General features: G+C 40.8%; 1 protein-coding gene across 1 annotated transcript; it reads left to right on the forward strand.

Annotated features, from left to right (window-relative positions):
• The first annotated feature begins 1,544 nt into the window (after window positions 1-1,544).
• VMA21 (vacuolar ATPase assembly factor VMA21) lies at window positions 1,545-13,255 on the forward strand. Its single transcript, XM_012477339.2, has 3 exons — window positions 1,545-1,627; window positions 7,474-7,583; window positions 8,461-13,255. The coding sequence occupies exons 1-3, from the start codon at window positions 1,575-1,577 to the stop codon at window positions 8,601-8,603; spliced, it is 306 nt and encodes a 101-aa protein (XP_012332762.1). The 5' UTR covers window positions 1,545-1,574; the 3' UTR covers window positions 8,604-13,255.
• Window positions 13,256-13,833: the final 578 nt, after the last annotated feature.

Raw genomic sequence — 13,833 nt, forward strand, 5'->3', positions numbered from 1 at the left:
TGGCTGAGCGCCAATAAAATTTTATCTATAGACACTGAAATTTCAATTTCATGTAAATTTCCCAAGTCATGTTATTCTTTTGACTTTTTCAACAATTTAAAAATGGAAAAATCATTCTTAGCTGAGAGCTGTAGAAAAACAGGTGGTAGGCTGTAAGTATTGGTCAGCTGGCTCAGTTTGTCTACCCTAGAGCTAGATTCTATTTGTACCCCAAGTTCTTACATTAGGTGGTTCTTATTCACCTAAGGGTCTAGATGATGCCCAGAGGGAGATTACTATTATTTTTTATTAAATATTTTACAGTTTTTTTGTGGGGGACAGAGTCTTGCTATGCTGCCCAAGCTGCTCTGGAACTCCTGGCCCCATGCAATCCTCCTGCCTCAGCTTCCCAAAGTGTCACGATTACAGGCGTGAGCCAGCACATTCAGCCCTAGAGGGGGATTATTCAGTTTGAACGAAAACCCAGACTTCCTGCTGCCCAGTCCATTGCCTTTTCCATCACTCTAAGCTGCTGGTTTAGTCATGATTTCAGATGTGGTCTTTGTATCCATGTGGTGAAGAAAATAGCCGTGTGGTCAGCGGCCCTTTCCAGGCGCTAACCATGTAAGGGTTGTCCTCTCATTAGCAGCCAGTGGCAACCTAATTTTGTCAAGCCTGACTCCAGGCTTACCCACCCTTTCGTTTTTACCTCTCTCGGGTTGCGCAGGCCCGGGAGGCCCATCTGTTCTTACTATTTAAGTCCCTGTTGTCTCATTGACAGCTTTCTGAGCAGCTGCAAAATATGTTTTTAACTTTTAAGTGGAAGTTGGGGGTCACTGGCATCGAGTCTGGAACAGTCACTCTCAGCAAGAGCTCTTTGAACTCTGACATTATCTAGTTTTACGGACTCGGGTGACTGTTTAACTCCTCCCAGCTGCCAAGGGCTGGACGTCCTTCCACTGTGGGCAGTAATTAATGAGGCATTTATTTGCTCAAGTAGTGATGGAATAATGTGCATTTTTTTTTGTGTTGCTGTCTTCGGAATACGCTTAGTTGCCTAGCACCACAGCCCTCTGGCTGGTAGTCCCTCCTCGCGGCTCATCTGCTCAGGTCTCCTTGCGGCCCCCAGCTCGGCGACCGGGACGCAGACAAGGACAACAGGTGTTTACCAGAGCTCAGGGGGCGGCAAAGCCGCCGCCCACCCCGGAGGACCATGTTGCGCGGCAAGTACCAGCTCAATGTGGAATATGTGGGCTACTCGCCCGGCCTCCTCCTCCAACACAGGAACCTCCTGACAGGGCGCACGCCGCTGAGCCACCACCGGTAAGTCACGTGAGCGCCCGTGCCCGCGCCCGCACCCGTGCCCGCGCCCGCACCCGCGACCGCCGCAGCCCTGCGCCGCGCCACGCTGCGCCTGCGTACTGCGGCCGCCGCCGCCCGGCGCGAACGGGCACTTCCGGCGCGAACCGGTATTTCCGGTGCGAAAAGCCTCATCCAGTCTCTCTCGCGGAGCCTACTGAGCGCGGCCGCCGACCCAAGCCCAGCCGCCGACCCAAGCCCCGCCGCCGAGCGCCTGTGGCCGGCACGGCGACACCATGGAGCGCCCGGATAAAGCGGCGCTGAACGCACTGCAGCCTCCTGAGTTCAGGTAGCCCTGAGCGGGGCCCGGACCGCAAGGCGGACCGGCCCCAGCCAGGAGCAGAACTCGAGGAAAGGTCCTAGCTGAATGGGGTGGGCGTGAGGTCTGGACCCCAGGGACCTGGCCGCAGGGAGGGAGGCGGGGAAAGCAGGTTGGGGCCTGAGATGTCTGCACGCCGGGTCCCGACCCTTTCGCACGGGAATAAGGGACCCGGAGTCATGGGGAATAGATCAGTGAGCTTTCAGCTAGTGCTCCTGTCCTAGCACTTCCTCTCGCTATCGTCTATATTGCAGTCTCTTTCATTACTTCAGGGTGAGCTTTCTGAGAACAGGAACGCGGTCTCCTTCATCTCCGTGTTCCCTAGGGGTCCTGCATTGTCGGGGCTTAATAAATGTTTGCTGTATGAATTAACGAGTAGAAGGGAATAGTTCTCTGGAGTGGGACTGCTTCACTTGGAGAATCAGTAAGCTGGAGGCTGGTGGCTGAGTATAAGGAATGTATGAGAGAGCAAGTGGTTCTGGCCCACCTGAAGTAGGCAAGGGAGTGATAAGGGAGTTAGCTACCTTTCATTAAGACCTACTGTATATTCCCATACCTACTGTATGTTCCCATTTATGAGAACATGCGGTATTTTGTTTTCTTTTCCTGTCTTAGTTTGCTTAGGATAATTGCCTCCAGCTCCGGTCATGTTGCTGCAGAGGACATGATCTCATTCTTTTTTATGGCTGCATAGTGCTCCGTGGTGTATATGTACCACACTTTCTTTATCCAGCCTCAATGTGGGATTTTTAAAAATTACTATTCATTTATGAGAATACCAACAGATATTTTTATTAGGTACACTTAAATAGAGCATAATTCTTCTAGACTGATTCTGGTTTCCTAATGGAATTTTCAGTGAAATCTTCGCAGTGGAAGAAAGAATTTTGTTGTCTTACTTGCCACAAAAGGGAATGTGGTAGGCTCTGTCTGTTCAATGTTGGTTGCAGAAGTTTGTATGAAGTGGGAAAACTAGGTGGTGTTATGAATGGAGGCACAGTAAGGTTCATCCTGAACTTTTTCCTTTGCGTGATGACAACTTTAATTCCAGCCTTTCTCATTCATCATTTCTAACAAGTCTCCACTCAGTAGCACCCAAAGATACATAGGAGAAATCAGTTGAATAGTATCAGTTGCTTTGTCTTGGAATAAGCCACTGATTTTACCCAAGGTGGCTTGTGCCAGCAAAACCAACAGCTCTTGTGGCTGGAAGCCAGGGAGAAAATGTCCTATAAATAGTAGAGGAAGTTTGCTAGTTTTCAAAAGTTTGTATGTACACTTTGACTTAATGCTTAGTCCCATATTAGTGAGGTCACAATCCAGAAAAGTCATATTTTTGAAGTTTAAGGTAAAAAGAGAAGTGAGAAGGAATTAGCTATAAATTATTAAGGTATGCTGTGTATAGATTGTGTGAGGGCTAGAAATTAACATGTAGAAAAGTTATATTTGGGTGGTGGGATTATAAGTGATTTTGTTTACTTTAAAACATTTTTATGGTGTTATATCATCTTTTCAATAGTAAACTTTTTAAAAGCCAGACCAGATAATAGATACTCAAGAGAGGTCATGTAAAGAACACAACAATCAGTTAACATTTCCTTTCTGTTCCTTTATCACGTTAGATAATCTGAAAGTTGCATTCCTAAAACATACTTTTTTATTCACCATAGAAATATCAGTCAAGTGCTTTTTTTAGGGTCCACAAAAGAATTGGCCAAGTAGTGACTTTTTGTATTTTTTGTAGATTCTCTACTGCCACACACTCATATTCTTCATGAGGATTACACAATAAATTCCTCTAAAAATGTACTAGTAGGAAACAGTTTAAGGGAGCTTATGTATATTAAATGAGAGTTGTGTAGCTAAGTAATAACCAAAATGAGGCATGTTAAAAGATGATCTATTTAAGTACCAAAAGAAAATGCTAGAACTTTTTTTACAGCAGTAATTATTTAATTTCTCACACATGTGCGGAGCATGTGATCAAGAAATAGGCGTGAGGTTAGTTATAGTTAATATATGTTCTACCCAGTGTTTTTGTGGGTTTTTTGTTCAGGTTCTTTTTCAAAAATAAATTTCATTGTGTATATTTGAGGTTCACAACATGATGTTATGGCATACATACAGTAAAGTGATTACTGTAGTCAAGCAGATTCACATTATCTGTCATCTCACATACTTTTGTGTGTGTGTGTGACCAGAGTAGCTAAAATCTCCTTATTTACAAAAGTCCCTAGTACCATGCAACTTTATTGCCTATAGTCCTCTTGTACATTAGGTATCTAGACTTGTTCATCCATATATCTACTGCTTTGTGTCCTTTGATGTACATCTCCCTATTTCCTTCCCTCCAGCCTCCCACTCTCACCCCTACCCCCATGGTAAATACTGTTTTATTCTTTATCCTTGTGTAGTTGACTTTTTTTTTTTTTTTTAAGATTCCACATATAAGTGAGATCATATAGTATTTGTCTGTCTGTGTCTGGCTTATTTTACTTAACATAATGTCTTCCAGGTCCATCCATGTTGTGGCAAATGGCAGATGTCCTTTTTTAAGGCTGTTAAAAATATTCCCTTGTATATATACGCTACGGTTTCTTTATTTTGTCTGTCTACATACACTTAGGTTTTTTCAAATCTTGGCTATTGTGAATAATGCTTCAGTGAACATGGAAGTGCAGATATTTTTATGAGGTAGTGATTTCATCTTCTTTGGTTATATACCAGAAGAGAGGTTGCTGGGTTGTATGGTAGTTCTATTTTTAATTTCTTTAGGAACTGTTTTCCATAATGGCTGTACCAATGTACATTTCTAGTCACAAAGTACTAGGGTTTTTTTCCTCCACACTTTTACCAACATTTGTTATCACTTGGCTTTTTAATAATAGCTGTCCTAACAAGTGTGAGGTTATATCTTGTAGTGGTTTTGATTTTGATTTCCCTGATGATTTAGTGATGTTGAGCACCTTTTCATTTATCTCATGGCCATTTTTATGTCTTTGGAGCAATGTCAGTCCAGGTGTTGTCCACATTTTAATCAGGTGGGTTTTTTGCTGAGTTGTAAGAGTTCTTTATAAATTTTGGGATATTAACCCTTATCGGATAGGTGGTTGGCAAATATGTTTTCCCAGTCTGTAGGCTGCCTTTTCATTTTGTTGATTGTTTCCTTTGCTGTACAGAAGCTTTTTAGTTTGATGCAAGCCCCTTTATTTTTCCTTTTGTAGCCTAAGCTTTTGGTGTGATATCCAAAAAATCATTACAAGGCCAGTGTTAAGGACTTTTCCCCCTAGGTGCTTTTATGTCTTAAACTTTTATGTCTAGTTTTATGTCGTAAAACTTTATATCTTTATGTTTTATTTTATCCATTTTGGGTTGATTTTTGTATATGGTGTAAGAGTCTGGTTTTGTTCTTTGGATGTAGAAATCCAGTTTTCCCAGTACCATTTATTGAAGAGACTATCCTTTCCCCATTGTGTTCCTCTTGACACCCTTGTTGAAGATTGGTTGGCTGTATATGTTTGGATTTATTTCTGGGCTCTATTCTGTTTCATTGTTATATGTTTCAGTTTTTATGCCAATGCCATACTGTTTTGATTACTATAACTAATATTTTAAATCAGAAAGTGTGATGCTTACAAATTCTTTTTCAGTGTTGCTTTGGCTATTTGGAGCTTTTTGTGGTTTTGTATGAATTTTAGGATTGTTTTTCTATTTCTATGAAGAATGCTACTAAAATTTTGATAGAGATTTTGTCATATCTGTATATTGCTTTGGGTACTATGGACATTTCAACAGTATTAATTCTTCCAGTCCATGATCACAGGATATCTTTACATTTATTTGTGTCATCTTCAATTTCTTTCATCAGTGTTTTATATTTTTCAGTGTATGAGTCACTCATCTCCTTAGATGAGTTAAATTTATTCCTAAGTTTCTCTCTTTTTTTAAAAAATAGATTCTTGCTCTGTCGCCTAGGCCTGAGTACAGTGCCCCAATCACCGGTCACTGCAGCCTTGAACTCAGGGGCTCAAACAATCCTCCCACTTCAGCCTTTTGAGTAGCTGAGATTACAGGCATTCGCCACCACCCCCAGCGAATTTTCAAAAATTTTTTTTGTAGAGGTGAGGTTTTGATATGTTACTTAGGCTGGTGTCAGATTCCTGGCCTCAAGCCTCAGCCTTCCCAAAGTGGTGGGATTATAGGCATGAGCCACTGAGCCTGGCCCCTAAGTATTTTTTTAATGCTATTATAAATGGGATTGTTAACTTGATTTCTCTTTCAGCTGAGTAAAGGATGCGGAAGTTTGTCAAATGCTTTTTCTGCATCAACTGAGATGATCCTACTTGGTCATAATCTTTTTGATGTATTTTTGTTTGTTTGTTTGAGACGGTCTTGCTCTGTTGCCCAGGCTAGAGTGCAGTGGTGCGATCTCAGCTCACCGCAACCTCTGCCTCCCAGGTTCAAGTGATTCTCGTGCCTTGGCCTCCTGAATAGCTGGGGCTATCGGCAGGCGCTACCACACCCAGCTAATTTTTGTATTTTTAGTAGAGATGGGGTTTTGGCATGTTGGCCAGGCTGATCTTGAACTCCTGGCCTCAACTGATCAGCCTGCCTCGGCCTCCCAAAGTGCTGGGATTACTGGTGTGAGCCACCGCACCTGGCCTGATTATTGTTGAATTTGGTTTGAAAATATGTTATTGAGGAATTTTGCACCAATGTTCATCAATGATGTTGTCGTGTAGTTTTCTTGCTGTGTCTGTCTGGCTTAGGTATCAAGGTGACGTGAGCCTCTTAAAACGTGTCTGGAAGTATTCCCTCTAGCTCTATAACAGCTCTTTCACCCATAACAGAAGTTCCTCTTCCAGCTGAGGAGGGCACGCTGGTCCTTCTGCTCTGCCTACCTCCTTCCATGGTCTGGTGTCTGGTGCCTGTGGTCAGGGTTGCCGCATGGGTTCAGGTACTGGTGTGGCAGTGGCTTCCCTGGGCCGAAGCTCCGATTCCAGTGGAGGAGGGCGCGCTGGTGCGTTGGCTCCATCTGGTTAGTTTGCTGGTCCACTGTCTGGTGCTAGAGGACAGGAAGCTGGTGACTTCCGCAGATGCAAGCTCCGATTCCAGCAGGAGAAGGCGTGCTGATCCATACACCTGCGGTATCTGCCAGTTCCCTGGTCTGGTGTCTGGTTCTCATGGTCAGGGTTGCTGCATGGGCTCAGGAACTGGTGTGGCAGTGGTTTTCTTGGGCAAAAGCTCTAATTCCAGTGGGAGAGGGTGCGCAGGTGTGTTCACCTCATTAGTTTGCTGGTCCACTGTCTTATGCTGGAGGACAGCAAGCTGGTGGCTTCCCCTGACGTAAGCTCCGATTCTAGCGGGAGAGTGTGTGCTGATCCAACCGTGGTGCCTGCTGCATTCCCAGGTCTAGTGTCTGGTGCTGGCAGACATGGTTGCTGCATGGATCTGGCAGTGGGGCCACTGTTCACTGTGGCTTTCCTGGGTATAGAAGCTGCAGTTCCAGAGGCAGGGGCACCGAGTTTCTTCATTAGTTTGTTCACTCAGCTTGTTGACAGTTGATCTGAGGCTCCCTGACATGTCCTCTTACACTGAATGTGAATGATAGTCCCTGGTATATAATCTTCATGTTCCAGCGGAAGAAATTCCCACTACCCACAGCTAGTTCTCTATGATCTTCGGATTATGAGCCCTGCCTGTGATCTTCTTCCTATGTAGCATCTCGTCTGTGGATGTTTATAGCTTTAGGGACATAAGAGCGTTTGGATATGGCTGTGCAGGTTCTGATTTTCTCTTTGTTTACTTTATTCCAGAAATGAAAGTTCATTAGCATCTACGCTGAAGACGCTCCTGTTCTTCACAGCTTTAATGATCACTGTTCCTATTGGGTTATATTTCACAACTAAATCTTATATATTTGAAGGTAATCTTAGACCCATTGAAACAGGTATTTTCCCCCGATTTAAGATTCTGTGCTTTTATGACCTCTTTATATTTGTAAACTGGGTATTCTTATTTTTTTTCTTGTTTTGCTTTTCAAAATATCATATTGCTCATAATGAGTCTTTATGAAATAACTTGTTGTTTCAGCTTGACATTTTACTCATTTATGGTTTTCTGTGAAATAGGGTGCAAATCCTCTCTCTTAGTACCCTTTTAAGAATAGGAGTTGGCTGACGTGGGAGGAGGAATTTGGGGTAATGGACTTCTAGTGTCGGATAATGGAAGGAAGAGAAAATGAAAATGAAGTCCCCTTTTTGATGTCGAAGTCTTTTTTTTTTTTTTTAATGAGATGGAGTTTCGCTCTTGTTGCCCAGGCTGGAGTGCAATGGTGGGATCTCCGGCCCATTGCAGCCTCCACCTCCTGGGTTGAAGTGATTGTCCTGTCTTAGCCTCCTGAGTAGCTGGGATTATAGGCACCTGCCACTACACCTGGCTAATTTTTGGTATTTTTAGTAGAGACGGGGGTTCACCATGTTGGCAAGGCTGGTCTTGAATTCCTGACCTCAGGTGATCCACCCACCTTGGCCTCCCAAAGTGTTAGGATTACAGGCATGAGCCACCTCGCCTGGCCTAAAGTCTTTAGACTAAGTTATAATTATGGTTTTGTTTAAATTAATGTTCTTAGTATATAGAAGATACTCATATCTTTTAGTGAATACTTGATTCATTACCACCCATAATATTACTTTTTAATTGCCTGACTAGTTAAATAATGTCATTAAAAATTAGAATGCTTTGTTTTTTTGTACTTTGGTAAATTTTGGAATAAAATGGAAACTTCTTTTTTCTCTTGATAGGCGCCCTTGGGATGTCCAATAGGGACAGCTATTTTTATGCTGCTATTGTTGCAGTGGTCGCTGTCCATGTGGTGCTGGCCCTCTTTGTGTATGTGGCCTGGAATGAAGGCTCACGACAGTGGCGTGAAGGCAAACAGGATTAAAGTGAATGTCACCTTTGGGTAGCATTACATTAATTTTTTAAAATGGTAAATGCTGGAGTGGGGGACATCTGATTTGAATAAAGTTAAAAGAACATGTTAAAGTCAGTCTTAAGGAGTCATGTTTGAGTAGTGTAAATTTTGATCCTTCTAATATGTTGGTTTGTGTATTCAGTTTTCACTGTATGAATCTCATTTGCAAATGAGAATTTGGAAAAGTTAAATTAGTTACAAATGTTAATTTAGTTATACGTTATTCTCGAAGGAATTTTATCTTTTTTCAACAAAACATGTTTTATAGTATTCTGACTTATGGTTACTTTTGAGTTTTACTCCGTTGGATATATTAAGATGCACACAATGAAGCAAATTAAACTCCACTTTATGCTGGAATGCTTTCCTTAGCATGAAAATATCAAGTCCTTGGATTTGGAATTTTAATTTCCTATGGAAAGTTGCTTAAATTGTGGACACTGGAATTTGAATGTCACTAAGGAATTTCACATAAAGTGTAATCTCTAGTCAGTAGGAATTTTCCATTACATTATTTTATGGGAAAACTAGGCTAAATCACATACATTGAGGTAAAAGGACTTTAGCTTACTGAAAGATCTAGAGAGCAAAACAAAGATCTCACCACTCAAACACTCAGCTTGCTTCCTTCAGGTCCCCTTGCAGGACAGCTTTGTGCTTCGCAAACCAACTTTTTAATGAGATACTTTGCTTCCTCATTCAACATTGAAGCTAGGCTTCAGTTAAAAGGTTTGAGGATGCTCCATTTAAAATTGTTTTTCCTACTGTTTTTTTTTAAATTGTAGTGTATATGATAGGGATTTGCATTTAAATATGTTCATTTTTGCATATGTTAAGAATGGAAAAAATCTTGAAAACATTTTTTTTTTTACCCAAAAAGTATTCTCCTTGGGGTTATCTGATGGAAAAAATCCTTGAATTTATTTTCGTATCTTTAGTCTGTGTACTTTGTGGTTATTTGGTACTAATTGTGTGCAATCTAAAAACACTCCCCAAAGTATTTATTTTTTTAATTATAAAACCATAATACATGTTCTTTGTAGAAAGCTGGAAAAATACATATTCATACAGGAAAAAATAATGGAAATTTCCCATAATGTTGCCATCTAAAAATAACCCCTATTTTAGTTTATATCCCGTATGCATTTTTGAAAGGCATTTCTTAATGCTAGTTTGATACACACTGAAAGTTTAGTTTACAAGTTCAAATTCTGCCAGCTTTTCTTGACAGCTGTTTGCACTTTTTCAGATGAGTGATTATTGGCCATTTTCTTTTTCTTTCTTTCTTTTTTTTTTTTTTGAGACAAAGTCTCACTCTGTTGCCCAGGCTGGAGTGCAGTGGCATGATCTCTGCTCGCTGCAGCCTCCACCTCTGCCTCCTGGGTTCAAGCAATTCTCCACCTCAGCCTCCCGAGTAGCTGGGACTACAGGCGACTGCTACCACACCCGGCTAATTTTTTTTGTATTTTTTTAGTAGAGACGGGGGTTTCACCATGTTGGCCAGGATGGTCTTGAACTCCTGACCTCAGGTGATCTGCCCGCCTCAGCCTCCACAAGTGCTGGAATTACAGGTATGAGCCACCTTGCCGGGCCTTATTAGCCATTTTCTAAATGAGCACATTCTGTCTTTATTCTCTTAAAATTCAAATTTTCTGTTACAGATAATCCTAATACTTAGGATTCTTGCTTAAGTATTTGAAACGATTACCGATTTGTTGTTCACATTATGTTTTATGTTGTGAAATTGGACTAAAGGAATAGATGGATGATTAGTCATAAAAGTCAAATAGGCATTTGTGTTTAACTGTTGAGAAAAGTGAAAGATCAGTATGATTATTATGGAACTGTTTTTAATTCTTGCTTAAAGACTACAATTGTAGTATAATGACATTTGAGTCTAGGGTAGTGTGTGGTAGATTTCTAGATGGTCCCTACTTAAGATGTATTGTTGTATTTAGAATTGTCCACCTGATTTCTTTTTATATAATGCCAAGGTTTTTCTTGTGCTTTTGGGATCTTATGCTGTTGTAAAATATTACTGTCCAATGTTGGATTATTTTGTTTGGTTTCAGGCATTTGCTGAATAGATAATGATATATGGTATTTTTCTGCAAGTATTTAAACCAGGGACACATGCAAAGACAGTTGTAATTTCCTCTTGGAAAAAGCCCAAGCGTTTGAAGGTTAAAATCAAATACTAGGGTTGATATTTAGGATCATTACAAAATAGGCTTGTTTTCATAGCAGTTAGTTTGTTCCTAGAGTTTTAACTGTTAACTCACTAGTTTGCTGCTGTTTTTAACTATGTCAAATAACATAAGGTATTTGACAAACAGATGTATTTTTCAAGATGTCTCACTAGTTTCCTTTTACACAATGTATATACTTCAAGATGTATAGAAAGGAAAACTACAGTTGAGCCCTTATACATGTTTTAAGGTTGGAATATATTCCCTATTGTTTGAAAACCAATTGTAAGAATAACCTCAATTAGGAGGTATAACTTGAAGTGTCAGTCGAAACTACTGATTTAACCCCATTTACGGTACCACATTACCTTCCTCACCCCTGAGAATGTAGTCCTTTTTCTCAGTTGTGTTGAAAAATGAAAAGTCTGCTGTAGAGTGCATCTGATGTCATTAGCTCTTCAAATGGATACCATTGTACATATAACAGTAGAATTAGGTTTTGGGTTGTCAGTGAAAAAAAATTTAAGCCTGCCATTATAAAAAACCCTATGTTTCAGCCAGGTGTAGTGGCTCACGCCTGTAATTCCAGCACTTTGGGAGTCCGAGGCGGGCGGATCACCTGAGGTCAGGAGTTCAAGACCAGCTTGACCAACATGGAGAAACCCCATTGCTACTAAAAATACAAAATTAGCTGGGCATGGTGTCGCACGCCTGTAATCCCAGCTACTCAGGAGTCTGAGGCAGGAGAATCACTTGAACCCGGGAGGCAGGGGTTGTGGTGAGCCAAGATTGCACCATTGCACTCCAGCCTGGGTGACAAGAGTGAAACTCTGTCTCAAAAATGAAAACAAAAAAAACCTGTGTTTTATGGAAATTCTAACAGAAATATATTCTTTTTTTTTTTTTTTTTTTTTTTGAGACAGAGTTTTGCTCTTCTTGCCCAGGCTGGAGTGCAGGGGTGCGATCTCAGCTCACTGCAACCTCCATCTCCCAGGTTCAAACAATTCTGCTGCCTCAGCCTCCCGAGTAGCTGGGATGACAGGCACTGCAACCTCCATCTCCCAGGTTCAAACAATTCTGCTGCCTCAGCCTCCCGAGTAGCTGGGATAACAGGCACATGCAACCACGCCTGACTAATTTTTAGTAGAGTTGGGGTTTCGCCATGTTAGCCAGGTTGGTCTCGAACTCCTGACCTCAGGTGATCCACCTGCCTCTGTCTCCCAAAGTGCTGGGATTACTGGCGTGAGCCACCATGCCCGGCCTAATAATTAGAACATTTTTATTGTGAAAATCTCATCAGCTTTGCCAAAAGAAACAACTGATTGACTTGTTTGGCATTCGTTTTCCATTTTCAAGTGAGTTTTGTATATACAGTTAGAATACCCAAGGAGACCAGTAAAATCAGTTAAACAAGTAGGGTGTATCCAAAGAAAGATGAAACCAGAAAGTACATAAAGAGGATTTAAATCCCGTCTTAAATGAACCTAGTATGTATTTCTTACATCTAGACAAGTTCATGTTTATTGTTTAATTTATGCCCAAGTGAAGTTGTAAACTTATGGTTCAACTTTGACACAGAATTTGTCACTTGTCTGAGGTCAGTGGTAGGTTTCTCTGCTGTCAAGCACTCTGTTTCACCCACCAGATTAGTACAACTATTAATTGAGACTCTACTCCTATGTTTAAGATAATTTTTACAAGAGCTGACTGAAGCAGCACATTAGTAACCTGACAAGATTTCTTTTTCCCTTTTCAGGGGAAAGGGTCACCATGAAAATTAATTGTTTTCAGGGACTTTGGGAATCTAATGATAAATATTACACATAATCTATGAATAGCTTAATCCTTTATATTTTCCTTAAGATAAGAATTCCTCAACATCACTCCTGGCCACACTTTTCTTGCCTGTGTTGTTGCTATGTGTATTTGAAAGTAATATCTGCTTTCCTTTTAAGATGTTCTATAAGTCATATTTGTCACTTAAACAGAGTAGTCTTCCTTTTTCCCATGTTCAGTGTAATCTCACTGAATAGTAATAATAGCAATAGCTAACAGCATCTGCACAGCACCTTACAGTTTGCAAAGAATGTTCACACATTCTCATTTGAGTTTTGCATAGTGAACCTGTCACGAGATGTCTCTTGACGTCGATGCTAAAAGTGTTAGAATCTTTAAATCACTAGAGTCCTTGAATATGCTGTAGTATTGAATAGTGCCCTGACTAGGGGAAGGATTTAGATGTGCTGCATTTCAAGCTGTGTATAATCATCAGAATGGGGGGCTTGAGTTCTTTAGCTACTTGAATCAGATTTACTTTTGTAAGTGATGCTTTTTTAACTGTTAATCTGGATGGATTTTGTATTCACTATATTGTAGCCTATAATTTGTATAAATTTACCATCTGTTGTCATTAAAAAAGTATCTGTAATGCTACTTTGATGTGTCCTGATTCAATTAATGTTTTAGTAACCACTCTGTTTTTAAAATTTGTCTGCTTCTCATTCTATAACGTGGAATACGTACAGAGCTCACTTTAAAAAATTTGTTTGTTGTCCTCTCTGTTTGTACTATGTAGATTATATAGAGTGCCGTCAAGAATAAGTTTTTATGCAGTAAATGTAAACCAGAAATGCTCAAACTGATTGGGAGTGTGGGGGAGGGGTGTTGAGATGTAAAGGACTGGTTATACTTTATCTGGGGTGGGCTTCAAATGCCCCTAAAGGAGAGTTGAGAAATACTTATCGCTAATTAATTCTTGACATACCTCCCCCTCATGACTAATGTTCTGTGTCCTCTATCCTCTAATCACCTGTTGATTGCACTGCAGCTCCTTCCTGTGCTTCTGAGGACTCCAGCTAATTCTTATTAATAAATATTAATATTATCCCCTTCGCAAACACATTTGAAACGTCTTAGTATCAAAAAATTTTATAGGGAACTCAGGAAACATTGCCACAGGACAGTGGCTCTCAAAGTTGACTAGAATCACCTTGTAGGATTCATTAAAAACA

The sequence above is a fragment of the Aotus nancymaae genome, unplaced genomic scaffold, assembly GCF_030222135.1.
Source record: "Aotus nancymaae isolate 86718 unplaced genomic scaffold, 86718_ANA_hifiasm-v0.15.2.pri h1tg000138l, whole genome shotgun sequence".
NCBI lineage: Eukaryota > Metazoa > Chordata > Mammalia > Primates > Aotidae > Aotus > Aotus nancymaae.

Excerpts from the sequence above, each read along its gene's own strand:
- VMA21 (XM_012477339.2), top strand. The coding sequence starts at position 1,575 with ATGGAGCGCCCGGATAAAGCGGCGCTGAACGCACTGCAGCCTCCTGAG. Across the intron at positions 1,628-7,473 it reads CTGCAGCCTCCTGAGTTCAG|AAATGAAAGTTCATTAGCAT; the intron begins GTAGCCCTGAGC and ends ACTTTATTCCAG. Across the intron at positions 7,584-8,460 it reads TAAATCTTATATATTTGAAG|GCGCCCTTGGGATGTCCAAT; the intron begins GTAATCTTAGAC and ends TTCTCTTGATAG.